Raw genomic sequence first — 27,227 nt, forward strand, 5'->3', positions numbered from 1 at the left:
AAAGAATGATACTTTAACTATGTTAAGAGACGTGAAATTGTCCAGCATTATGTTAAGCTTCCTCAACAAAGTGGTGAGCTTAAGGATGGCACGTTTGCAGGGAGGTTTTTCCTTCCTGTGTGAATTTTTGTCGTTTCTTAAACTGTTTTTAAAGATTTGTTAATTTTTTACCGAGAGCAATCGGAGATAGAAGCGTTGCTTTGACGAACCTGATGTAACGCATTACAACACATTACAGTCATAAATATTTGATTTTTTCCACATTTCTGTCTGTTGAATGGAGACAGCAAAACGCTTTGAACCGTGAAACTTGACCGGCCCGGCACGCATTTCATCGTTCGCTTATGAGTTGGATGATAAACACTCAGCTGTTTTGTATTTTCAAGGGTTCTCTAAATATAGCCTTTACCTACCCGAAATTAAACAGTCATATTCCTATTTTATATGAAAGGGTTTTATTCTGTTATTTTTAAAAGGACGATATTGGCTGATATGTATTCAAATATGTCATTGGAAAGCTATGCTCCCTCACGCAACTTAGCGTGTATCTCGATTTCAAGTTAGTCCTAAGGGCGACTTGCTTGGCAAAGGTCAAAATCAATTAAAGAAAAATTATGCGAGTGGAAAGGGGGATATGAAATGTTCGCCGAGACATTTCCTCCCTGATTCTCATGTGCAGAATGTTTCAGCACACAACTAGCGCGTGACATTTGTAAATTAATATCGATGAAAAAGCGTTCGCATACTTTACGGCATTTCTCGGAAGATCTTCGTGACCCGATCCTTAGGCGTGCCGTCATCGGCACGCAAATCTCGTGAAACCAAATTCCAAATTTGGAACGGTGACGATATCGCGAGGGAGGTATCAACCAAATAAGGCAGGCCGACAACAATAGGGCTTGATGTTTCCAGGACGACGGCCTCCTGGGTCTTAAAATACGGAGCAATGATTTCATTGCCTATTATAACATGACAATAGTCGTTGGATCAGCTTGGAGTTAAGGAAACAGCGCACGAAATGGATTCTACGCAACGATCCTGACGAACGGCGGCTGAACTTATATTTCAGCAGAGTTTCGTTCAATCTTTGACGATACGTCTTGTTAAAGCATTGATCGCGTCGGATTGGTGTCGCTAGCAGAAAGACCGCGGCCTGCATTACACTGCTTTGATTTGCGAATTTCAATATAGGAAATTGTTCCGAGACAATGAGCGATCCTGTTGCCATTCGGTAAGCTTTAGCACCATCCTTGTTTTTGTTCTTCTGAGGTTGTTTTTAGCATTTTACAGAGTTAATCTTTTGGTGCAGCTGTAGTAATTGGCTAGGTTCCATGTTTGCTTCTTTTCCTAGAGTTCTCATCGACGATGGCACGCCGCGAATGTCGTTTCCTTTCCGAATTCATCTTTCCTTAACGGTCTTCAGGCTGAAACAAATGATAGAGGCGCAAGAGGGTTTTACTGTTGGAGAACAAGATGTTTTCTTTCACGGAAATCCGGTTGGTAGCTTATGTTCCGTAGTATGTGCTAGAAACTGCATGCCGGAATGGAATTTTTTCATGTCCGCGCGCGATCGAGGACAATGCAAAGCTAATCGCGCATGAGAGTCACGCTGAAGTGGTGCGTGCGTTCGAAGCTTTACCTGATTGCTTCAGGTTTAATTCGTCGTCTTATTTCCTGGCTAAATTTTTCTTACCACTAAATCTTATTGAATCAGCTGCAAAGCAATAAACGATGAAAGCTGCGTTCGAGTTTCTTTCGAAATGTCTTTCGAAATGCACTCCCACATGCTACAAAGGATCGAAACTGTTCCTTGAAGCGAGCTTTGCGCTTATTAGAAGTCTCGTGCATAAGCTTGGTAAAGATCGTGCTCAAGAAAGTTATATTGAAAAGATTCATGCACACATATGTTTGGCGATATTAACAATGCAATCTTATATTTCTAACGTGACGCGCAGACTATTCGCGGCATAAATGAGCGTTGTTAGTATATTGTGTGATGACCTCCCGGGGATATGACTTTTAGATCAATACTTGCTTCTTTTCCGCTCTTCAGCTTCAAGACAATCTCACATTAGGACAGCAGGGAGTTATGGAAGATACCCAACTTGATATTCGAGTTAATTTCCAAGGTAAAGTATCAATCTAAAGTATTCGAGAACTTTATCAGTGTGCGGGTTTTGTTCTCTGTCATGACATGAATGTTTTTGTGTCATGAATAATGATTTGTTTCCTAGGTTAGTAAATCGGGTTAATACCACGCAAATCATGGATCTTCTCTTTATGCTGTTGTTGCTAGTGAAAGTGATTTAAAAGTATTGTTTTCGAAGAGATTGTTCGGTAATTAAATCTCTCAGTGATAATGTAATTTGCGTAGGCTTTGGGAATCACGCCGTGTAAATTTATGTCATAGTTCTCTCAAAGAACTTTTTGTTCCAGTGTGAGGTAAACTTTATTCCCGGACGCCCACAAGAATGCCTGTTATTTGCGGTTTCTTTCAATTTATTTTGCCTGGGAAACAGGGCAGATGTACAAGACATAAATCAGTAGAAGGAATGCACAAACTTTTGCCATGGCCTAACGAAACGATGGCGAAAAGAGTTGAATATGTTTTGACAAATTTAATTGTCTTATTGGTACATATTTGTACGACTAAGTTTATTTTAAAGGTTACGTTTTGTCTGCCATTGGAGACGGATTATTTTTTTCTGTATTATCTGTAGAATTAAGTTAGAAACTGGATCGGCCTGAGAAATATCTTGTCAAGATATTTGTTCAAGCAACACCGAAACCCACAGTAAGATTTTTTCTTTCAGAATATTGCAGATGTCGTTTCTCATGGATAATAGTTTAGTGTGGGCAGCGATCTAATCTTGCGTGGAAACTTTTCATTTTAATTTCTTTTGTTTTCTCCTAACTTGATAATTAGTGAAGTGTGATTTATTTTTCTTCAAGAGAAAATGAAGTGAAAATCAGTACCTGTTTCCAATTTTATTTGATTCGGATCTTTCGATAGTTAATTGCTACAGAGAGGTAAAAAAAAAATTTGATACTGATCAAATCCAAGTGAGTTATTTCTTATTTTAATGGGAAATACTAGGATTTTATTGTCGTTCTTACACCAGTGAAGGAAATACTTTCAATTCCCCTACTTAAATCACAGCTTAAAACCAAGTCGAAGTGCTCCCTGTGCAGCTCTTGAGGAAGTGAAACTAGTCTAAGTCTTTCACTTTCATGTATAATTTTTTGTCTGAGAAATTGAATTGAATGTTTCATTAGTGAGTGGGAGGGGTAACGAAACCTCTAGATACACTCCTCTGAAATAAAACAAAGGGTTGGCGACAAAAGAGATAAAATAGTCATGGTCAGTGATACTCAAGTGCCTTAATTTTTGGATTCTGTTGTTTGAAGTCTGCAAACAAGTGATGTAAATTAGATTGTGCATGATGTGTGCACTGAGGCTAACTCTAAGATGTATTTTTCAGGAGGGAAGTGACTTTGCCATAACCCCTCTGGTCTTAAGATCTCATCAGAAATTCTTGCGTCTGTCTGTTATGCAATTCTTTTGATGTTCCTTTGGAGAATTTTGTGTTAGATCAAGTTGTAATCACCTAATTGAAATTTTGGTGTATTCTCATCACTTGTCTCCTTGATATTGTATCAATATTGTAATGAGAAATTCTGTCTTGATCACTGGTCACTTGGTCACTTAGCAAACATCTGTAGTGGTTTCCATTATTTATCAGGGTCACCAACAGCAATTACTCAATCAATTTGAAGAACTCAATATCATATCTTTTTCTATGTATTTATTTGAAAGGAAATGTGGGGGTGTATGTAAAATGTTGCTGATAACACAATATTGCTATAAGTGAAAAAAAGCCACGTCTTTCCTCTAGTCCAATATTTTCCCAACTCCACTGTGTTTCTTTAAATAAGAACTGACGTAAATTTTTGGAGTTCTTGGAACCAATATTCGTTCATATGCAAAGAACAGTACAAAAATAGAATCTTAACTACACATGTCACAAGGAACTATTGTGAAAGACATGGATTCCTTCAAGTGACAGATTTTATCACTATAACATGTTTTTTCTTTTGCGTTAAAAGCATACTTAGCCAATTAGCTTAAGCACATACCTTAATTATCAGTTAAATAGTATTGGCCTACAGGCAAATGTGTCATAGAATTTTCCACCACGTGTGGAATCATAGGTGTATTTAGAGGGAGTGCTACTCAGGGACGTCTTCTCCCTAACCTCTCCCTCCTCAAAATGTAATTTTGTTACAAGATAGTTAAAAAGGAATTGTTTCAAGGCATTTATGTGTCATTCAGTTTTTATCACAATAAAGCTAAAGTTAGATTTGAGCCAGAAGTTTCACATTGAAAAACCTGAGTAGTTACTGTTGTGGTAAGGCATCACTTTGAACTGAAAACTTTGCTCTTTTATTAATGTACAAGACTGTGCAGTAAGTTATCATTTGCTCTGACAAAGGGCTTAGGTTTAAAATGTCAGCTTAGAAATTCTTTATGGTGGCCAGTTTATGTGATCAACTCAGTTCATGATACTAAACTATCCTATTCACTGAATTAGTTTCTTCTCAAAGCTCTAGCAGGTGGACAGGCAAAACCTCTGGGTGTACTCTTTTCTCTTAGTGTAATTGTGAGACTGATATGTTAAAAGCATTGTGTCCATCAATCTCATTCAACTTTTTTTTGTAAACAATAACTAATTTACTTAAAATGTTTCCTATGGGGGACAAGCTCTCAATAAACCTTTTTGGGCTTAATGCAAAGATCCCTTGTCTGAATGCTTGTGTTTGATAATTTTGATAGATATTTAATGCTCCTACTTAAGTTTCACCCTTTCCACCCTAATATCAGTATCCATATCCTTCATACTCTTCTCTACACATTTCATTTGGTACTGACAGGGGAATTCATTCAGTGATCAAAGCTTCTTAGGTTGGGGGTCATTTCATATATTTTCATGATCTTAATAAATGATTCAGCAGTGTACTGTAAGGAGACATTACAGCAGTAGGTGTGTAAATGTTTAAAACAATATTGTTGCTTCTGCCAGTGTTCACTGCTGATTTCACAATGTCTTTTTCCCCAGACATTCCGTCTCCAACAAGAAAGAAAGGTAGCACATCAACATCTGAAGATTGTGTCGTACCAGATATTGATGATGAAGATAATGTGTTTAACTTTGAACAGCCCAGAGTGCCATCTGGTAAGGAAGAAAATTAAAGAAATCCTTTTTAATTTGAATGATTCCTCAACCGTCACAAAACACAAAAACGTTTTGCATTATTTTGCTAAATGCAGAAAAACTGGTTATTGTTACACATTTACATGTATACAAATCATTAGGTGTGGGTGATAATATCGTGTGTGAAGATTGTGCAAAATTATCTGGTAATGGCAACATTGATTTAGATTTCTGTGCTGAAACCTCTTTGTACACAGTTTTTATTGATTTTTTTTTCTGATCTCTTTACTCTTGTCTTTATTTGATTACAATTAGTAGGTCTAAGGAAAAGTAGTATTTTAATTAAGTTATGAATTAATTTGCAATATCAGATTCCAGGCTTGTGCTTGTTTTATCACTAACCCATTCAGCTTAATATCAGGGGAGAGTATTTCAGTACTGAACATACAAATGTGATGGCTTTGAAATTATTATTATTATTATTATTATAGTAATATATTATTACTTTTTTGGGGGTGGGGGGTGTATCAAGAGCAATTCAACAAAGGATAACATTTTGTATGTATACAGACATATACAATGTTCAGGAAAAGAGTGTGATCAGTTCTGCCTCAATTTTTTAGTGATTCTTTCCTTGATAAAGATAGATTCTAGTAAAAACTAGAAAGTTTTTTTTGAATAAAGGCAGACTGTCTTTCTTGGGACCAGATGTTAACCCTTTGGTGCCTAAAAGTGACTAGATTTTAATTTCCCTTGACAATATCACCCCTGAATCAAGCATTAAGGTCACAAACTAAAAGTAATGACCACTGACTTAAGAAGCTCTGGATTGTTTTACAAATTCTCTTTGTCAGCACCTTAAGAAATGTATTAACAGCAGTTTGGAGAATATGCATTCTGATGTTATGGTGTAAAGGGTTACTTATTCTCTTATTATCTCATTTAGATCCAAGAATGTGGAATAAATGGGAAGTGATGGAATGGCTGAAATGGGCAACAGAGAGATACAGCATAAGGGATATAACAGCAGATAAGTTCTTGATGAATGGGAAAGGCCTGTGTATGCTTGGTGTGGAGGGGTTCCTCTATAGAGTTCCACGAGGCGGAGATGTTCTTCATGGTGATTTTAATAAACGGGTGACAGCAGCAGTGGAACAGTCACGCCATATGCAGAGCTATCTTAATCCTGGTGCATCAAACTTCTACTATGTGTATTGAAGAGATGAGATAATTTATTTGAAAAAGGACAGACTATTGAAAAGAGTATGATATAATGTGGGCAACCAAGAGTCACTGATGCTGCTTACAAAGATTGTACAATAATTATTTAAAAAAATTTGCTATTTGTATATATTGTGCATTTGAATGGGGTTTGCCTTAACGCGCTCAAATTCGCAGTTCATGTAGTCATACTGGTCAAGATTTGTTACAGCTTTTGAATGTTATTGTATTTTACAAAGACCAATTTCACAAAATGGGCTGGGGTTAATTTATTTATCTAAAAGATTTTTTTAAGATTTTTGTTTTACTCTGGGGCCTATCGTTCCTCATTATAAATGAAATTGAGAATTCACTTGTCAACAAGACAAGCTGATGTGAAAAATATTGTGTTTTTTGGATTGATTTATTTTTTCTCTTTTCATGTAACTTTTTATGCATGTAAAACTTTGTTTCTGTGTTTTTATTGTAAGGTCTGTGTTGTTTTATTTGTTTGGTTTACTGCCAAGTATAAATTGTGAAAGCCATGGATCATAAGAATCCACGAGTCAAATTTAATAGCTTTGAACCTTTACAGTGATTAGCAGTGTTCTCCTTTTCAAGAGGTAACTGGGAAATTTACCACCTGTAGTACCTTATTACCTACTAAAATTTCTAAAAGTGCAAGGAATTCTTGAAAATTCAACAGTTAAAACGAATGCTCTACCTGGAAATTTCCTTTACCTGTCTTACTTAAAATATGGGAGAATGCTGGATCAGAGTCAAATTTTTATTATTATCTTGAAGTATACAGTTACTATCTGGATGTGCTGGTAAAACTAGATCTTTAGTTCAAGCCAGAAATGTAGAGAGTAAATGTTTATGGAGTTGACACAAAATGGAGCCATGTATGCTTAGACTATGACATACATCTACAGCTAACCACTACCTAGAGTTTAGTTCTTACAAACTTGAGCTATGGAGATCATTAGAGGATTAAGACAGTCCAAAAATTTCTCTCTACCAGAGTTTTAAAAGAGTAGATAAACATTGTTGCAGGGAAGGAAAGTTGACAATTTGAGCAGCATCTTGTTGCCGAATTTTTTACTTTACCTTTTCTGTATCACCTCCAAAGCTTTCATTGGTAACATGCATATCCTCAGTATTTATTTTCATTCACACTTTCTTCTTGGTAAAAACTGTTGCACTTGTGTGGTAAAGTAATATTCTGCTTTAAAAAAAATGCTTACAGGAATTTAAGAAAAAAGATCTGTATATTTTAGCGTCGAATATTAATTGAATTGTTATCTCGGAAAGTATGGAAAGCCCAAAAAAATTAAAGAGCCTACCGATTATTAAGAAAAAAAGTTATGAATTTCAAAAAGTTATCTCGAAGTTGCGCCTTTTCATTTCACAGCAACTAAGCATTCTCCTGTCTTCAAACTGTTTTCTTTAAAAAAGAAAGACTAATTTAGATGTACAGTTGTTTAACAACGTTCGTTTTATTTACGTTACATTCAAAGCATGGTAAATCGCTGGGCCAGATTTTATTTCAATGAAACTGATAATAAATAAATTTTTGTTCTTCCTGATACCTGACTTGTCTTGCAAAATCTTCATTCCTCGAACGTCACAAAATGACCATAGACCATGTTTCCTGGATCACACCCCAATCATCCCGGGTCGGAGATCGAAGGGAGAAAACCCTGGTAAAGAGTTTAAACATCCTCATGATTTTTTGGTGAGCTGTGTTACGTCTTTTCCAACCGTGCTCAGCTTGAAAAATGTGTCGGATTTTGTTGGATTAAGATATTTTTTAATTGGAATATTTCGAAATCTCATTAAAATCAGCAACCAATTATCAGAAAAACATGACGAAATGCTGGGGGAAATTCTTCATTTATTTATCAACTGAGATACTGTAAAAAAAATCCAATTACGTAACAAGAGGCTGAAGTCCAAACTCCGCAGAAAATATGTATTAAACTTGGTAAATGAACCGCAACAGTTCGCAACAATAAAAAGACTTCGAAACTACCTAAAATCCACGTCAGTTTTCTAATAATAAGGTTAGAGTTCTTAAACGTGATTGGCTAGTTTGTGAAATCACGCGCATCGCGCGTGAATACAAAGATAGTGCAAAGGGGGGGGGAGGGGGGTGGGAAGAGGAAGAGAAAAAAAACTTGTATCATAAAAACGAAAGAGATTTTCTACAGATACTACGGGCGCCCTGATTGGTCAGAAGCCTGTCGTTCATTGCACCAGTAAACCTAAAGAAAAGTGAAGTTTATTTTGTAATTTACTACAGATAATATTCGGTTGTGTGGAATTATTTTTGTTTCGTTTTGTTTTCCTAGACCTAGATGACGATGAGGTTTCAACAAGTTGACGTTAGTATGACAAGTAACCATTTGGAATTATCTGATAAATTTATGCAAGTCGTGTCAGGTGCAAATATAATTTGCATAATCGAGCTCGCCGAATAACGAATTTTCGCGTGTTAAAGTGGAATTATTACGACACTACATTCTAACGTGTTTCTGCTTCAATTTATAGTCGCTCTTCCTTCTAAGTAAATATTTATCAAGCGGATAAGCGTCTTACAATTGAACAAATTACGCCTCACAAAGAAATAAGTCAGATTAAAATCACCACGGGATGTCTGAAGAAGCATGTGCTAACGAACAAAATGGCTCGACGGCCGGTCCAAGCAGGTATTTAAAAATAAAATAATTTACTTGTAGACTGTCTTAAAAATATTATTCCCGTATATCCCGGGTTCCTTATGTTAGAAATAACGTATTTATTGATATGTTTCTCCTCGATTTTGAGGGTAGAAGCGAAAATTTTTCATCTAAAAATCGCTTTCAACGGTGAAGATGAATCAATGTCGAATACAGTCCTTCCTATACATGCATAGATAAACAAAAGACTTCCCAGTAGGTTTTAGTAGTTTAAAGAAAGAAACTAGAATGGATGAATTAAATTATTCCTAATATGAAGGTGTGCTTAAGTAAACTCAGCTGAAAGCTATTTTATAGAAGCGTTAATATTCTACAGATCCTATCAAAAGGTTTGGCAAAATGGATAGCGTATGTGAACGTTTAGAGAGCCGTAAATTTAGACAAATATATGTTTCGGTTTCGGTCCACGTCCATAATTCGAGAATATTTGCTGCAGACTGTCCGTAGAGAGTGAATTCATTCAGCTAACTACCCTAAGCGAGATAAATATGAAATTTTGTAGAAATAAATTATTGGGAAGTGGCTAGTTTTGCATCTCAAGTCGCTTTTAAAGTAAAATACCCTGTTTGAATAAGATGTGAGGTGACGACTTTCGAATTCTATGCTGAATGTATTATGAATTTCAAAACTATAAAGATTTTGTCAGCGGAAATTTCAGAATTTTAGGCTTTCAATCGTTAACTTCAGTGAACAAAGCATTCCAGGATGGAAATGATTTTCAATTCGCGAATGTTGAGAATTTTCGTGAAATGCTGCAAGTTTATACATCAACAAAGCTTGGGAAGCCAAAAATAAATACCAAGAGAATAAAAAAGTCGAAATAAGTAATTTCAATTTGTTATGTATGGAATTATTTTTGAATTTTGGTCTTCATAACGACGCCGGCTGGGATAGTGTTTTAAATAAGAGATCTCTGAAGCCAGAATTTTTAATTCCATACTTTAACTGAGTCTTCAATTTTTTTTTCCACTTTTCTCCCATTTCTGCGTGAAAAGTTCCTTTTATTTGTAGTAATTTGATTTCTATTCGCACGAGCTTCCAAACTTGTTCTCAGAAAACGTCACTTTCATTCCGGGTGATAAATTCTCCATTTTTTTTCTCTGACAGTTCACAGAAATTAAATCTACATGGCTTTCCAAAAGTCAGAGTTATGTTACAAGAATAAAGGAGGTAGGTTTTTTAAGAAACTGTGGTGCTGCGTCGGTGGGAGAGTATAACTGGGTAATTAAGTGCTATCAAATGAGTTGATAACGTAAATTGGCCACGGTAAAGAGTTTAAAAACTGATCATGACGTTTCGAGCGTGAGCCCTTCGTCAGCGATGAAAGAAGGGCTCACGCTCGAAACTCAGTTTTATGTCAGCCTGTTGCAGCCTGTCCTTTTCCTTCTCTTTCCACGAAAGGAAGCGAATAAAAGGAGGACGTCTCATGGCAAGTTAGAAACTCCTTGACCGTTAAGACCCGTCATAACTACCAGTATACGCAGACCGTCACCACCACAAGTATAAGGGGAACGCTTATTACCTAGCGCTCACGATGCTAAAAGTTCATTTGTAATCTATGGCTCTCAACGTTGAAAGTTGTTGTTGTTCCTGTATTTATACAAAAACAGAGGCGTTTGACTAGCATCTTAGTGTTTCCCGGAGAAGGCAAGGTCCGTCATTATCAGAGGAGACGCCCTTTCACCTTTGGGAGAATCTTGTGGAAAGTTCATTTCAGGCGTCTAAGCGTGTCTTGCTGTTCCTTCGTGACGCGGGGCTCTTACGGATTTAATTATTGACAGACGCTTTTAACCGCTCCTCTAACTAGCACTATTTCAAAAAAGCGTCTACTTTTTCGGGATTCTACCTCGGCCACGATCTCTGTGGCACGTATGTTCTGAGAAGTTACCGCGAGTATCAGCAGTATTCAAGAAATCATAAACCGGATCACGACACAACTTCTATGTTTTGATCTTTCCCTTGTCTTACTCTAACATCAGTATGCATATTCTCCATACTGTTCTGTATACATTTCCTAAGGAGCTGACAAAGAGTATTTGTTTAAAAGTCGAGAGCTTTTCAAGTTTGTTATCATTTTCTTTATTCTCGTGAACGTAATGTTTGATTCAGGGGTGATTTTGGAAGGAGAAATTAGATGAAAGTCACTCTTGGGGGTTGAGAGCCTTAAAATGGTTATTCCATCGTCGAACCGAATACACTGTAGGAAATTTCAGTTGGGAAATCAGGTATTCTTGCGCAGTCTGGTCTTTTTTCTGTTACTTAAATACACTTACTATCTGCATAATTACCATGATCTTAATGTTCAGAACACAACTGCAAAACTTGCTCGATAGCTTTAACCCTTTATCCTACGTGTGACCAAAACAGAATTTCTGCTTACAGTGTCAATACAATATCACGCAGAAAAGTGATGAAAATAAGAAAAATCTTGATTAGGGGAATATTAGTTGATGCAATACCTAATTCTCCAAATTAACATCACAAGAACCATATGGCTGACAGTAAGGAGAATTACAAATGAGATCTTGGGAGTTAAAGTGTTAATACTCGCTACTGTTACCTACACTTGTTCCTCATTTTTTTTTGGTTATTGAACGTGTTTTCCCTGGGTTTTACCCATTCCTGGCTAGTTAATACTTTCTCGCAGAAGCTCCTCAAGAAAAACGCAGAACGTGACTAAATTTGTCTCACTCTACTGCGAAGTGCCATTTAGCTTGTTAAGAACAGCAGGGGAAAGTAAAGCGCTACGTGCCAGTCTTTGAAAGAGTTTATAATTAGAAGCCGGTGAGATTTCGAAATATGATCTTTACCACACACTACTTCTGTAACATCTCTAGAAAGGATATCTGAAATTGACGGATTCTGGTGAAGTTTGGCTCTTCAACGTTAACTGAACAGAGGAGTGTACCAGATTGTCAACATTTTTCCAACATTTCTGTCGTTGTGGCCTCAGAGTGCAACACGCTGGGAATTTTTTTATTGTGGAATCTGAAAGATCTATGAAAAGAAAACCAATTGGAATACGGTAGTGTTTATGTAGTGTAAGGGAGTAGTGTTTTGATGCGGAGCTTCAACGTTGAGCACTGACGTTTCATCAGAGATCACGTTTAATATCCGAATAATTCGATGGAGCTGGCTTGGAGTCAATTTATCGGCTTCCATCGTCTTATCAGAGTATTTACCAAAATAGGTTATACATTTTATTAAATTATGCGTCCAATAACCTCTTTTTTATCGATTTAAATTTATGATGGTTTCCTGAAAGACAACAGTTATCGTGTCCATCCTGTTCTTAAAATATTTGAACATTAAAGTAGCATTTCGAGGGTAACATGTACAGCTTTTTTGGTTTCGAAAAGAGTTTAATATTATGCTCTCTGGCTGTTAACTCCTTTTCCATCTAATTAATTAATTAATCCACCCAAAATCTTATTGTGAAAATGGAAAAAAAAAGTACCAAAGGGATGCTCATTTAATGATGAGCTTCTGTTGAACAACAGTTAACTGTTGGGGACTCATTGCTCAACCAGCCAAAGGCATGCCTTTACTTAACCACTCTTTGCCGTTTGCACAAGCAAACCTATTTGTAACACTGACAGTCTACAGTGTGTCTATAATCCCGCGATTCGTGAATGTGGCTAAGTATAGAGGTACCCCAGACAATAACAACAATTATAATAATTTAAATGATAATAAACTATTACATACTATTTCGGGATGTACTTTTTTTTTTTTTTTTTCACTTCTAAAACGATCACGTACATGCAGTGAAATAACAATGAGGCTAAATATTTTCCCAAGCCAGTTCTATGATATGCTTTTTCCTCGGCTCCACTTCCCACGATTAAATTTACTAATATTAACGTACCACGGTAAGTGAAAAAATAACCTTTTCTAAAAACGTTGAAATTATGACTTGTTTGTTGGTCAATTTTCTCGGTGAGCGAGCGACTCTGAGGATCAAACGATCCATTTTAATATTTTACTTAGTGTTAACAATTGACCAAAGCAATTACCGTATTTATTCAATGTTGTGGTTAATGAATACCAAACTGAAGCAACATCCTTCAAAATCTGGTGACAACGGGCGTCGCGTGTAGAGACAAGAGAGATTCCGACGTAGCAATACTGTTATTGCCGTCAGAGGTCTGTAGAAAAGGCCTTTTGCGGTACAAAAACCATTTAAGTGGAGATCACTATCTGGGATCTGTCGGAGTACTCTTAATTTGAGTGTGCTAACTGATAAATCTTTTAATTTTCCTCAGGTTACGACGCAACAGATTGGCATTAACTGAGATAAACGTGGTTTGGTACTCGTTTAATTATCTGGGCGGCAGCTTTGACCAGATTGTGAATGTAGACAAAGAAGTGCTTTCCTTTTAAAGGTGAGTTATTTAAGGCAAATCTGCATGTATCAAAGAGACCGATGAAAACTCGAAATCGACCTTGAAGGTTCTGTTGTGGTTTAATTGTAACTTGGCCGCCAGATGGAATCTGTAGTCAGATATTTCAAACATCTTTTTACAACACGGATGTTATACATATTCAATTGGCTGCTTTTCGATTAATCGGCGAAGTTCCATCTCGAAGCATATTTGTTTTGTATTAGAATGATTCGTATCAAACTACTACTAAATACGATGTCTTCGAAGGTTTGTGCGTGAGTGCTAGACGAAAGCTATTTTTAGATCTAATGCCTCGGACATATGGCCTTAATTTCAGTTACTTACAAATTTCCTCCATCCGCTCTAAATGCAACAAGGAAAGAAACAGGGAAAGCGAAGAAAAAAAAAAGTGAACAAAAATTAAAGAAAAGAAGGAACGGGGACATTCAGCTGAAGGGAATAACACTGAAATGCAAGAGACATATCACTTTACTCAAATGTGGAATTATGCTCACCCGACCGCCACTGGCAACAGTCCTTTCAGGACTCTTTTCACAGGGAGGGTTAGACTACGCGATCAAATGCTACTCTTAAGTTCAAGCACGCACTGTTTTTAATGCATCTTTCACTATATTGAGTCATTCCTGTCAATGGTTTCCTTTTAATTCCTACAAATTGATCTCTCAGAGACGTAGGGTCACGCAATCCTCGCTTACGAGCAAATTTTTTTCTTAGAAAAAAATCGCACACATCACCTTAAACTGTAAAAGAACTTAAAAGACGAGTAGGAAAGTCAATCTAGAGAGGCAGTAATCGGCAGCAATGAATAACAAATATTAACACTGGCTCTTCAGATCTGAAAGCTAATTTGCAAGATAACTACACGAAGTTCTTCCTGTTGGCTAGTCCTGTCCTGAGAATCTGGCGATTAATTCAGTCGATATTCGCTATTTGATAATTTTTTAAATTCTTGCTACCTTTATGTTGGATAGCGTATTAGCTTTTGAGGAGAATTTAACATTTGATCGATCAGCAAAAAGAGAAACGAACCCCATTACGTTACTTGACCCCATTGATCCCATTAGTGATCAAGGTTGAATTTCTCCTCACAATATCGATGCAATATCAAGCAGACAAGTGATGAGAATAAAGAAAAAATATAAATGAGGGAATTATTACTTGATTCATTGCCAACTTCTCCGAACTAGCCTCAAGAACCGTAGGAAAGACAGTAAGGAGAATTGCTTATGAGATCTTGGGGGTGATAGGTTTAAACTGATACCTAGGACTGAGAATAAGAATTTCAGTACCTTACATAACGTGGTGTATAGATTGGGTTGAACTCGGTGACTCTTAGAAAATAGTTTTTTGTTGTCTTGGAGTATATTGGTATTCGTTAGAGACGCCAAAGGCGTGGTTGCTGAGCCGAGTTTGTACAAGTTTACAAAGCGATCAATGAAGAATTTCGGATTTGTAGAATTACCAGTACATTAAGTTAATCGAGAGCTTTACTTTGCTCGTATCACACTTGAAAAATTCCTGCAAAATCAATTCAGAAATATCTCGTGACGAGGATTACATTGACGTCATTATGGCCGTGCGGTTTAAATCAACAGCAATATGCATGAGCAATTTCGTTCTATGCTAACCCCCTCTCGTGCGTTAAACAAGGTTTTCTAGCGTGTTTCTGGGGATAAACTCGTGCCGTGATCGTGCAGTAAGAGCCACGTAGCGTGATCAAACAGGTATGTTCTTGTTGATCATTATTTAAATGCACTATGTCTTCTTCTTCCTTGATTTTAGATATAACTGCTTTGTAAGTCGAACTGATGAATTTGCATACAGGGAGCTTTCATTTTGAAAGTCAGTTTGATGTTGATTTAACGAGTTTGATCGATTGAAAAGGAAACCCACGATTGTCACTTTGTCTTGTAAGAGCTTGTTTAACTTGATCTGTAATTGTTACAGAATTTCAGTAGAAGTGCAATGAGTGGTTTTCATCTCTTAAATATTACGAATTCTTATTCAAACGAGTGTTGTTCCTCTTTCAAAGTATTCGAGCTCTATCTATGGGTGCAAAGGTAAATTCTGCAAGATTTTCTCTTAACTATAGAAAATACTTTTGATGTAGTCGAGTCTCGGAAATTAGGCCGTCCAAGGTTACCCATCTTTCAACTTGGATCAACATTGCTCGTGTCTCAATTATAGATCGCTAAGAAATTATTCAAATCGTTGCGATTGATGTTGCTATGACTTGTATTAGAAGGGAATCTTAACGATAAGTTCCCAAAGTTTTCGTTACTTTCTAAGGATTAACTTGAATGGCATCTATACCTAAGACATGGAAATATTATGGTGCTGATTGGCGACAACATCAACTGGAAGTTCGGAGTCTGTGTTCGAGTCTGTGATCATAACTTCATTCATTTTGTTTATATATCTTAACCGTTTCTTGTTCATTAAAAGCCACGATATCCAGGCAATTCGAGAAATAAGTCTTAACTATTAGACAGTGTTACTTTCACCATGTCTAATCTTTTTCTAGACGTTATCTATTCATTTTAGAAAATATATATTTTTGTTAAGTGTAGCTTTGGTGGCTAAACCATGTATCTCCTCTTTGAAGGATACGAGTCGCACACTTCTAACTGAGCCTGATTTGTTTGTTTAGAACGTGTTAGCACTGTTATTGACATTGAAAAATGTCAAAATAGACCAGTGTTTGACAGACAACACTCAATTATCATTATACATAATTATTGAACCATAAAAGGTATGATAAAGACTTCTTTCTGTAATGTTCGTTTCGGTCTTGTGTTTATAAACCGGAGAATGGGAAGTTTGATCAATAGAAAACATTCGCATTCCCCGACGGCTTTGGATACAGTACCTCTACGCGTAAATGCTGGGTTCACCCGAAAATTGTTTGCCGGCATTTAGCCGGAAAGCAAGAACGACGCATTAGAAAAACTACAAGGATTGTAGGATATTTATTTGAAATAACGCTAAGAAAGATTTGCATGCCATCATTACCAAGAACTACAGCGACGCTAATTTCTCTTCATTTCAAACAAACCGAACTACGTAATTTGGTTTCGAGTCTTCTCATGGAAAGGCTTATGACCTTAAGATTTGCAGCATATGAGGAGAGACGGGGGAGAGGAGATAACAGCTTAAGGAAGGGGCTTGCAATTCTTCTCAGGATTTTTTGAAATGTTTCAGCAATCTATCCTTTTCATGCTCATTTTTTATCTCCAGAAAAAATTCGGCATAGCAAGGTCGCACTTTGTTACTTGTTTGAAAGGAAGTCTGTTGGACGTAAAGATGAAATATCATGTTCTACGCATGAAGAAATGGCTCGTTCTCTTCAGCTTCCATGTAGCTCGAAATAAAAAGGATGGAGAACGTGGAAATCTTACTGTTTTTTTTTATTATTATCATTAACGCTTCAGTAAGAGCGTTTCTTCACTCGCCTATAAGTTTGAGGTGTCGAGAAACGCAAGCTGGGTAGTGGTCTATTCGTGTCCTACGGCAAACTACTCCCCGACTCGTCTCAAACTTCTCAGGGGCAGAGAGGAGCTTAGAACCAAGTTTACAAACGGCAAACGGCAAAACTTGCTTTAGCTCTTTCGGCTGTTTTTTCATCTAAGAAAAAAAGTTAAATATTTGGACGTTTTGTGGTTAGGGGAAAATATTTTGAATTCTATCCACTCAAGGATTAAAATTAAAGAACCGAAAGCAAAGGTTAATTTTTCCCTTCGCGTTCGCCCTTTAGCATGAATCAAAATCCATGTAGGTATTGACACTCAAGTCGTAGAGCTTTCATTAGGGACCTTAAGCAAACCACGATGGCGACGGTAAAAAAACGTTTTAAAACTTTGTACATTTCTTAGCCGTCCTATGCAAAACAACAACGTGAAATCAACACAATTTGCGTCGTCTACGAACCGAAACCTCGACGGCAAATTATTTTAATTTCCATTTGGAACTCAACGCTTCTTTTATACGTTATCCTGAAGTTGAGGTATGGCGCCGCATGAGACGGCAAACATATGCAACCAATTTTGAAATTCTAATTAAAGGCAGAAATTTATTTTTTAATCGAGGTCTTCCTTGGCGTTGCCGTCCTGATTGCTTAAGGTCCCTAGTAATACCCAAAATCCAGCTGATGGTATCTGAGCCTGCATTGTATCTGCGGTATTTTTCCTCTGTTCGAGGTTTTTATGTTTCCGTTTTTGTGGTAATCAAAAAACTTGCTTTTATCTGTTGGTACCGAACTGCTTTCACCCTGTTAAGCCCTAAGAATGACGTTTATCAATTATTAAAGAGATTAAAACCGACAAGGTTTGAATACACTATTTGCATAGACCGTGAATAATAGTGTAGTAAACCGCCGCCCTGCGGGATTCTCCGATAGGAAGGAAAGGATGATTTTTCCTTTGGGTCTTTGGACGTGACACTCATCTTCGCGCTCTAGCGAATTCACCAGAGTAGCTCTTTTTTTACAATTAGTCCCTTAATGCTCTCTCAATTACAGAAATAGCATATCCGCCTCGAAAATTCAGCAGCACCTAGTCCTGCAAAGATATCGCGATCGTTGAATTAAGAGCTATTTGTTGTTGATTTACCCACATGAATGACCCTTCATTTCTGTCATTGTTCGGGGTCGCTCTTGTTTGAATCGATTATGTCTCAGTCATTGTTATTGTCACACTCCAAAGCATGCGTCTGACTTCGCGCAGTGTGACGAGTTGTCATGCAAATTTTCGTACGTGCTTGACGCAAAGTCTGTGCTGTTCCTATTTATGTTGTACTGCACGGTTATGTTGAGGAATCAGCTCGTTCATTATTGAACAATGGGGTCGTATATTGAGTGAGTTTCGAGTTTCTTTGCGATACTTTTTTGATTTAAAACGAAAGTCGGCGCGACTGCTATAAGTTTCATTTCACTGAATGATTACACGACGATGATTTTTCTTTCAGAAGCAGTGGGAAAATCCGAAAAACCGATCTTAACGCGAGCTTGATGACGGTTTCAAGCGACGATTCATCGGCGACTAGTACATCACAGTGTGTTGTTTCTTATCCCGATGTCAGCTCAAGCAGGGAGGCGAAGACGATAGCGCGGCTCAAACTGGCACTTGAACTTGTGGCTTTAGGATTCTTGACTATGACTGTGCTGTTTATTTGGCAAATCACGAAGAAACGGCCCGATGCTACTGTGCAAGTGAGTCTTAAATTTTACAGAAACTGACGAATTGAATATTCGATTTAGATACCTGTTTTATTTAGCTCTCGAGTCTTTCTTTAAGCTCTCGATCGATTCTTGGCACAGATTTGTTTACATGTATATCATGCGGCCTACAGGTTTTTGATTGGCTACGCTCGAGTGCGCCGTGGAATCTAAACGGCTTCAAAAAGTGCAGCATCTGCTAAACTCCTCGGTCCTAGCAAGCTCTTTCTGTGCTGGAAAAGTATCGATAAAGAACTTAGTTTACGGTCTGACATTTCAAACCGGCCATATCGTAAATGTAAAAAAAAAAAAATATGGACTCGAAGAGGTATTATGTAATGAACTTTGCATAATACCTTTTACTGAGTAAATCAAGAGTGAAACACAGATACATATTTTTTCTTACTTTCAAAGTAAGGCTCTTCCTGAACCTCCTACATCTATGAATAATTATATCAAACATATCTGTATGTAAATTTTATTTACGCAAGTATCATTTTTTGGAAATAGTCCTGATTTGTATACTTCTTATGACGCTTTTAATGTTTACATAGTTGGTATTTGTCTATTTTTCGTATGGGCACACTTTATTTGGATCTTCCCTCTGTTTTGTGTCCCGCACCTTCGTTCTTATGCCCTCTTCAAATGTGTCTCTTTTCCCCAGTCTTATTTTAGCACTGTGATCATGGTGAAAGCGATTAAATAAATGATAAGTTAAGGTGTTCTAAGGTAGCTGCAGAGAAGGTTGTATTATTGAATCTAGTCATACTTCTTTGTAATGGAAATCATGTCAGTTTTACGTACCGAAGGAAGTCCTTAATCATGTTACACATTTTCTTTGGCAGAACCCAGTTGATCCATCATCGACTCAGGTAAGCAGACTGATTGAATATAAAGTAGTTAGTTTACAATGTCATTTCCCCGCTGCAATGCACTGTTTCTTGATTTTTTTAAATTTACTACCAACGCTATCCCTGACCATATTGCATGGAAACGCGCCAAATTTCTGTCCAAATGCTTTTCAATGCTTTTGTCTTACCGTGGGAAATGCAATGGCTAAATGGCTAATATTGGATTGAAAAATGAATATATATTTTTAGTAAGAATTTCGCGAATGGCTGGATGTGTTTACCGTCTCTCACGGCGCCACATCTTGATTTCAGCATAACGTATGTGAGCAGCGTTGAGTTTTAATTGGAAATTTGAATAATTTGCCGTCGGAGTTTTGTTCATAGACGACCCAAATTTTGGTGATTTCACGTTGCTGTTTTGTAGAAGACGGCAAAGAAATGTACAAAGTTTTAAAACGCACGTGCTGAATTATTGTTCTGAAATTTGTTCTTTTCTTTTGCTACGTCCTCGATCGTTGCCGTCGCACTCGTATTTTGCTGAAGGTCCCTATTTATTGATACAAGTATTACGTAATATTCGACATCGCCGAGAAGCAAGGACTGCTCGTGGTCTACGCGTGCAGCAGTGTTTTTGAGACACACCGACAAAAAGCAGATTTAGACATGCCTAGTTTCGGTCTATTAAACGCAAACAATACCTTTCACACTTAATCCCGAAGTAGTGAGTTTGGCTAGGGTACTGAACCTAACAGTTGTTTACGTCTTTTTGCGTCACCAAGATTTAACCTTTTTTTCTTTGTCTCTTTTTCCTTTTTTGGTCCAGAAATATTTGACTTTCAAAAACTCCCCGTGCCCTATTATGATCGAGAGGGCTCAACCACCGTGGGTGCTTCCTAATGAAGTAAAGAGAGCTCTCTATCAAGCGGATGCCATCTTTGGCGCCTTTGAAGGCGTCCAAGGCCTCGTGAGTTATTTTTGTAACATGTTGTTACGGTATTTAGGTCTTTTACGCTATAGTTTGAAATCCAAAATACCTGACGTAGGATAACATTGAGACACTGACCTTAACTTACACTTGAGTAAATGGATTGACTTCTGCGTAAGGGTACGCAGGATCTCCCTCACTAGAGAGTCGCCTCGTTCATTATAGAGATAACAGATCACGAGTGGAGAACGTTGTAGAGCGAGGAGAAAGGGGGGGGGGGGGGGTTGGGGGGCTGGATGGGGGCGGACACCTGCTGCTTCGTTTGTGGTATTTCAATGACGTCACCGGCGGTCAAGCCTGTGAACTGAAAAAGTATTATAAACGGTTCTTTTTTTGTAGAGTTTTAGTGTTCTCGGACTGGGTAATTGACTGAAACTTGCATGTATCGTGTTTAATAGGTGCTTTGATCATCGTTTCGCAAGTAAAGTTGATTCATAATGCTGCTGAAGAGCTCCAGTTTTCAATAGAAGCAAGGAGAGACCACAATAACGAAAGATTCCTTTCCTGTTTTTCTGCTCCCGTCAGTTTGAATTACAAGGGATTGTTAAGAATCGAGATGATTCAGGAGAAGAACAACAAACTTCAAATTGACCCTAACAAGTTTGTTTATTAACTGACAAAATTACATGTTTTGCATGTGATGTCTACAGGTGGGGATGACTGCTAACGTTGTTTATCAAGACAGTGTGATATGGAGAAGTAACTACGGCCTGAAAGACAAAAACCATCCGGGGATCTCGCCTGATCAGGATACGGTATTTCGAGTTGCCAGTATCACTAAAATATTTACAGTAAGTATTCTTCTGTCATTGAAACTGTAGCTTAAAATTCAGATCGGATGATTATTGATCATTTGAATTATACAGTTCATTGATGAACATTATTTGTAGACTAGTTACTAGTTAGACTAGCGAATTCAGTTTAGACCGGTGTGCATGTTGATTCTTACTTCCATTACATGGATGTTACTGATCAATAATTAACAGTTAATAGACCTTTTTAAGACTGAAACGCTTATTTTCAAAATGTCTGCCGAACGATTTTTTATTGCTTGAAAGAAGTAGGTGAAGTAAACAATTTGATCCGATAATCGAATGGGCACAGAAACTCATTTTACTCATTACTTACATAAATAACCTGCAGTTTTTTTTTGTTATTTTTTTTATTGTTCCTGCTCTTCGTGTTGTTGTTGTTTATTTACTGTTGTTGTTATTGTAATTCTCGATGACGATGTCGTTGTTCTAAATGGGATTCGTCTTTTCATTTCTCCCAGGCTATATTTGTGTTCAAACTACTTGAAACCGGCGAAATAGATTGTTTAGACGACCCGTTAGAGAAATACGAACCCAGATTTCAGGTTAAGAATTCTTTCAGTCAACAAAAAATAACAATCAGGTGAGTTGGACGTGATGCTGAATTCAAATAATATGCAAAAATTAATACAAATTAAAATGGTAACTATGATGTTTATGATGACGATGGAATAGTCAATTGTTTGAACCCGGCGAGGAACCCATTGGATCGTGAGTGAATGTAGTCCTGAGAAGGACTGTTGTCGGTGGTGGTGACTGGCGTTTCGACATCCTTAGCGGAAGTCATAATAGTCAAGTGAATAGTAGTTGTCAGTCAAATGTACCAAGTCCAGTTCGTGTGACCTGATTTGTCGGTTCAGCGTAGTGTTATTGGCTGTAAGACTCAAGTGGCGTAAATTGTCTGTGATTGGCCAGTTTCGATCCGTCGTTGAGTTGTACTGTTTGGTTCGTTTGTGGTGTTGATTCGCGAATAAGCCGTTGGTATGGGGATCACTAATGATCAGTCCCAAAGAAAAAGCTCTCATAACGTTTGTCTTTGTGCTTCTCTATAGGCAAATTTTAGCCCACACCTCAGGCCTCCCGCGGGAGGTTCCATGCAGTGACGCCTACTCATACGGTAAAACTCACGTGTGTCCTGTTAACAATACGTACGTCCTAGAACAACTGAGTAGAACTGAACTAAAGAATCCCCCTGGAAGACTACCGCACTACAGGTAAGAAAGAGAAAAACGGAATCTGCCAATGGGTGTTAAGGAGTATACAGACTTTAAAAGTTAATATTTATTGGTCAGAGCTTCACTTCAATCTCTGCCCAAAGTTATGGCCAACAGGACTCTTGTATGAAGGTCGGTTAATGTTGAGTTGAAAGAAGTGCATCTTCCAACTGTATTTTAGAGGGACACGCATGTATAGAAGTAATAGATCATGTTAGGGAAATCTCCCCTCCTGATTGTGGGATTCCTTCCTGTCAGGCACTTAACGCATACCATCGTCCTCTGGGGATAGAAATGAGAGAATAACCTAGATTTCGCATTTTGGCTTCTCTATTCATGATAGAATGGACATATTTGGTTTACTGAATGTTACACTACAGTATTAAACAAACGCAAAATAGATTAAATCATGCAACACAACTCAATGCAATAGAAGACAATTGGATCAGTATCACATCTCAATTCGAATCCGTGGATAACGGTGGTTATTTTATATAGAAAATCAGTTCTCGTATATCTCTTCTTATAGGAAACCAAATTGCCTCCAAAAAGTCCAATGAATTGATTTTGTTTTTCAGCAACTTAGGCTATGCCTTAATCGCTCGGATTTTTGCCGAGAAATTTGCAAACAGCGACTACGAGGGCTGGGTGGAGAGAAATATTTTCCAGCCACTAGGAATGGGGAAAACTGGATTCAACCTCAGAAGGTATTTGAGCTTTACTTAGGCCGGTGTTTCTGAAACAAAACAAAACAGACACATAACCAACGCAAAGGAGAAAACAAGATTAACTATTCTATAACTATTATCAACCGCATGGGAATGTTCTCTGATTTTTCAATCGCTGAGGCCTCATTATGGGCTTGCAACTCGGTGAGTGGATTGATTTTTGTCATTTATTCTGCCCAGAATGTCCTCTAACAAAGCTGTGGGCTACGATGACGATGGTGAGGCTCCTCTGGTTGACTGGGATTGGGCCTCGCCGGCAATCCAAGCATACTCGACAGCAAATGATCTTTATAAGGTTTGTGATTTGACATTACTTTTTTTCACGTTATGAAGCAACGCTAACATTGATGTGGAATGAGTTTGCCCAGAGGAACGCGGTGTACAAGAGACTAATGACGACAGCCGGGTTGAGTTGAACAGGTTTAAGCCCCAGATTAGATTTTCGGTGTTTATGTACATCGCCAAACTACTGGCCGAGTTTTTTCAAGCACGATTATCACTTATCTAGGGTTAAATACCAAGGCAAAGTTTAAAATCTTGTATACAGATAAACTGGGTTTACAAGGTAATTTGGTGTCATCAACGTAAGATGATCCAATTGAGTTGATAACGTTAAGTGGCCACTGTGAAAAGTCTTTAAAGCTGACGTTTCGAACATTAGCACTTCGTCATTCGCTCGGACGCTCCCCGACGCAGCACCACAGTTTCTTTAGAAACTTCCCCCCTTTATTAATTTGGGTTTAGTTTTTTCGAGTTTCATATTAGTTATCACGTAATCGTAATTCAGGCAACAGTTACCCTTTTTTGACGTTTTTATTGAAGTGTGTTATTTCTCTGTACAGTTAATGACGTTTTTACTTGGCACGTCAAGCACATCAATACTAACACGAGAATTGGTACAGCAATTGATGAAGCCAGGTCTGTGGGTATAATAGCTTTGATATTTTCATATCTTTAGAAACAAAAGTCGTCTAACGACTTAAGCATAGTGAATATAAATCATGAGATACCTCATGAAAGAGCCTGGTTTTGTTCTCTGCAGACACTTCGGAGGAGAAAGGTTCTTCTTTCATGCAATGCGTTGTTCTAAAGTGTAACCATGTTGGTCATGCATTTACAGTTTGTCGTAGCCCTTAAGGCGATCTGTGCATTCTTCTTCAGCAGTGAAAAATAAGGAAAATGAGAAAAGCTATTGAAATAAGAAGTAGGAGGCCAAACCTGATGTCTGAGTGAACTCAGCCAGCTATCTTCTGTCCATTTCCCTTAACTTGCAGATTTCATGTACCCGGATGGTAGCACTGTGTTTGGGACTGGCTGGGAGATTATTGACGCTGGTACATATTCAGTTGTGACAAAGTCAGGATTTGTTCCGGGATATTCTGCTGGATTTGCATTTGTACCAGAATTTAAACTTGGTTGGTAATTCGTACTTGATAGATGCTGTCTTAAAATTGTTTTCTTTGAGAAATTTATCTTAGAACTGAAGTTTTAGTAGAACAGTAGAACACGACTTAACTCCTCACTGACTCCCTGTAATACTTTTGTTTTTGATTTCCACCCTCTAGTGGTTCTTTGGTTTTTGTTTCTCTACAATTAATTTAGATGCACTTTAACTTTTGCGTTTGTTTACCACTCTGCCATTGATTTTGACTAGCTAAACAGTCGGAACCCCTGTGTTAGTTGCACCTCACCAAACAAGCGATTGATACACATGTTTTCCTATTTCTATTTCGCTTTCATTGTTTGTACTTGTCTAACATTCATGCAAGACCCAGCTTTTTTTCAATCTTGGCACAAGTTAGTCTTTCGAATGAATGTTAATCTATTTTCTGCAAAGATCTCTTCAGTTTAGCTGGTAAGCCAGCGATCGTATCCTTATAATGTTCTCATTTTTGACGCTGCTATCCTTAAATACATTTGCAGGCGCAGTCGTCCTTGTCAGCGGTCGTGAAGTCGCTTGGAGGCTAGTGCATTCGATTGTTCAAACTTTGGCCAAAACGATGGATGCAGTGTTATTGCGTCAACAGTTGCAGGTAAACCAACTCTTAAATCTCTGCACTGTTGTGAATACAGTGCTGTCAATACGTCAAAGGTGTACACATGCTGTAGCATCTCGAAACAAACTGATTTGCGAATACATTTTAGGTTGTAAAACGTTGTTGTCGTCACACGTTTATGGCAAATATTTGCAATGACATACGCTGTTGTTTTATTTTTAATGAAAATGTATAACCGACGGTTAGTTTGTTTCTGAAGTTTTTTCATCGTTTTAATTAATTCGTAAAAGGACTTTGTGTCGTCCAATTCTGTCTGTCTCATACTTGTTATTAACAAATCGGACCAGCGCTTCGTGGTCGTCTGATTTTGTAAATCTCTTGTCTGATTACTAACCCGATTGGACTCCACTCATTCCCATGACCATAACTAATTAGAAACATTTTCTGTTAAAAGTAGTTACAAGGAAATTTTATTCTATGACAGTGCAGCAGCATTATAACTTTTCTTTGTAATGTCCTGTAGATCCAGCTCCTTCCCAATAACGAACAGTACCTTGGGGAATACCGGATTGTCTCTCATTGGATGCCGGAAGTAATTGTTAACATAACGCAAAATGACGGACTTTTGCTCTTCACCCAACTTCCGGGCTCCTTTGGTTTTTCCTATCTGAAACCCATCACGGACCACGTGTTCGAGGTAATTTACAGAGCTGGATTGGATTGCATGACTTATGGATTGGGACAGAATCGAGAAAGGGTGTCTTTCGATCCGCCGTCCGCTGGTAAAAAGAGTCCTGGTCTTAGATTTGGCCCGTTTATATTCAAACGAACGTTCCCTGTACATAATAATGTCCTAAAACCAAGGACGTCTGGTTCACATCTCGCGCCATCAAGTCTACTCTGACAGATTTCCGTGATAGTAGTTTTTCAAGTTTTTAACGTAAATATCATCAGTATACACCACACAGGTGAATAGTTCTTTTAGAGCGCGCTGATTGGGTAGTTCGGAAGTAAATAGCAAGTGTTATTCTCCTCCGAGCATCTGATGAGACAAAATTGCGCGTCAAGGATTTAATTTGCGACCATTTTTCGGTATTTTGTAAGATACATTATATCAGATATTTTGTATCTGTGAGGCATACAGTATATACCTTGGTTTCTGTGACAGTGGCGGATATTTACCGAGCCGCGAAGCGGTTCGGTAAATATCCGCCACTATTCACCTTCACTTTGGTGAATAACTGTTAATTGCTGTAGACAGTTTGCCTCTAAAGACAGATTTTCAATATTATTTCAATGCGTTTTCTTGGCATCCATACGCTCGCGCCATATTTGATCTAGGAATTTCCTCAAAGCTTATAAATATATTTAAGAGTCTGGCAATTTACGTCTGTCTTCTTTCGAATAAATTAGACTATTTAATAAATGTAAGTATAATTATTACGGGTACCAATTTACTCAAACCGAATTAAAATTGAAATCCTCAATGTTTCGGTCTGATGGCTTTTCCCTTTCGTTTCCTCAATTTTAAAATGACTGTTTGGTGAGGAACCCAGTAGGGAATATATGAGTGGAATCGTCCTTGTTGTTGCTTCAGCTTGAAGCTGGGAATGATTAGGCTACTTCAGTGTGAACTGTGAATGCTTCGCTCAAAAAACCACTACACAAAAGTCCTAATTAAAAGCATAATTTTTTTCCAAGTGTATGCGATAAATTTTTAATCATTTTTGGCTGAAGAAATGTTTTTACAGTCAAGTCACGTCCTCCAATGATGAAAATGTTCTTTCTTTTTTCATTTTTGGTGTCTAGTGCTTTAGCACGAAGACACCTATGGAAGAGTGCAAAAAATTTCGAAAAATACTTCATAT

The 27,227-nt window shown here is 37.7% G+C and overlaps 2 protein-coding genes across 8 annotated transcripts; both read left to right on the forward strand.

Moving 5' to 3' along the window:
- Positions 1 to 955: 955 nt before the first annotated feature.
- LOC131785794 (transforming protein p54/c-ets-1-like) lies at positions 956 to 8,002 on the forward strand. The gene is made up of 5 exons (XM_059102735.2): positions 956 to 1,231; positions 1,352 to 1,496; positions 2,054 to 2,129; positions 5,118 to 5,234; positions 6,160 to 8,002. Exons 1-5 carry the CDS (start codon positions 1,209 to 1,211, stop codon positions 6,429 to 6,431), a joined length of 633 nt encoding a protein of 210 aa, XP_058958718.1. The 5' UTR covers positions 956 to 1,208; the 3' UTR covers positions 6,432 to 8,002.
- An 893-nt stretch (positions 8,003 to 8,895) lies between these two features.
- LOC131785804 (putative beta-lactamase-like 1) lies at positions 8,896 to 26,846 on the forward strand. Of its 7 annotated transcripts, none has more exons than XM_066161438.1 (15): positions 8,896 to 9,124; positions 10,262 to 10,324; positions 13,420 to 13,539; positions 18,526 to 18,766; positions 19,618 to 19,644; positions 20,447 to 20,587; positions 21,259 to 21,399; positions 21,882 to 22,003; positions 22,473 to 22,634; positions 23,213 to 23,341; positions 23,543 to 23,657; positions 24,205 to 24,280; positions 24,637 to 24,777; positions 25,286 to 25,395; positions 25,883 to 26,846. In XM_066161438.1, the coding sequence occupies exons 4-15, from the start codon at positions 18,566 to 18,568 to the stop codon at positions 26,261 to 26,263; spliced, it is 1,746 nt and encodes a 581-aa protein (XP_066017535.1). In that variant the 5' UTR covers positions 8,896 to 9,124; positions 10,262 to 10,324; positions 13,420 to 13,539; positions 18,526 to 18,565; the 3' UTR covers positions 26,264 to 26,846. The 7 variants fall into 7 exon arrangements, with proteins under 7 accessions (XP_066017535.1, XP_066017532.1, XP_066017534.1 ...); XM_066161435.1 differs by having other exon boundaries at positions 8,897 to 9,124; positions 18,523 to 18,766; XM_066161437.1 differs by lacking the exon at positions 10,262 to 10,324 and having other exon boundaries at positions 8,897 to 9,124; positions 18,523 to 18,766.
- The last annotated feature ends 381 nt before the right edge of the window (positions 26,847 to 27,227 follow it).

This window comes from Pocillopora verrucosa, chromosome 14 (genome assembly GCF_036669915.1).
Source record: "Pocillopora verrucosa isolate sample1 chromosome 14, ASM3666991v2, whole genome shotgun sequence".
NCBI classification, from domain to species: Eukaryota; Metazoa; Cnidaria; class Anthozoa; order Scleractinia; family Pocilloporidae; genus Pocillopora; species Pocillopora verrucosa.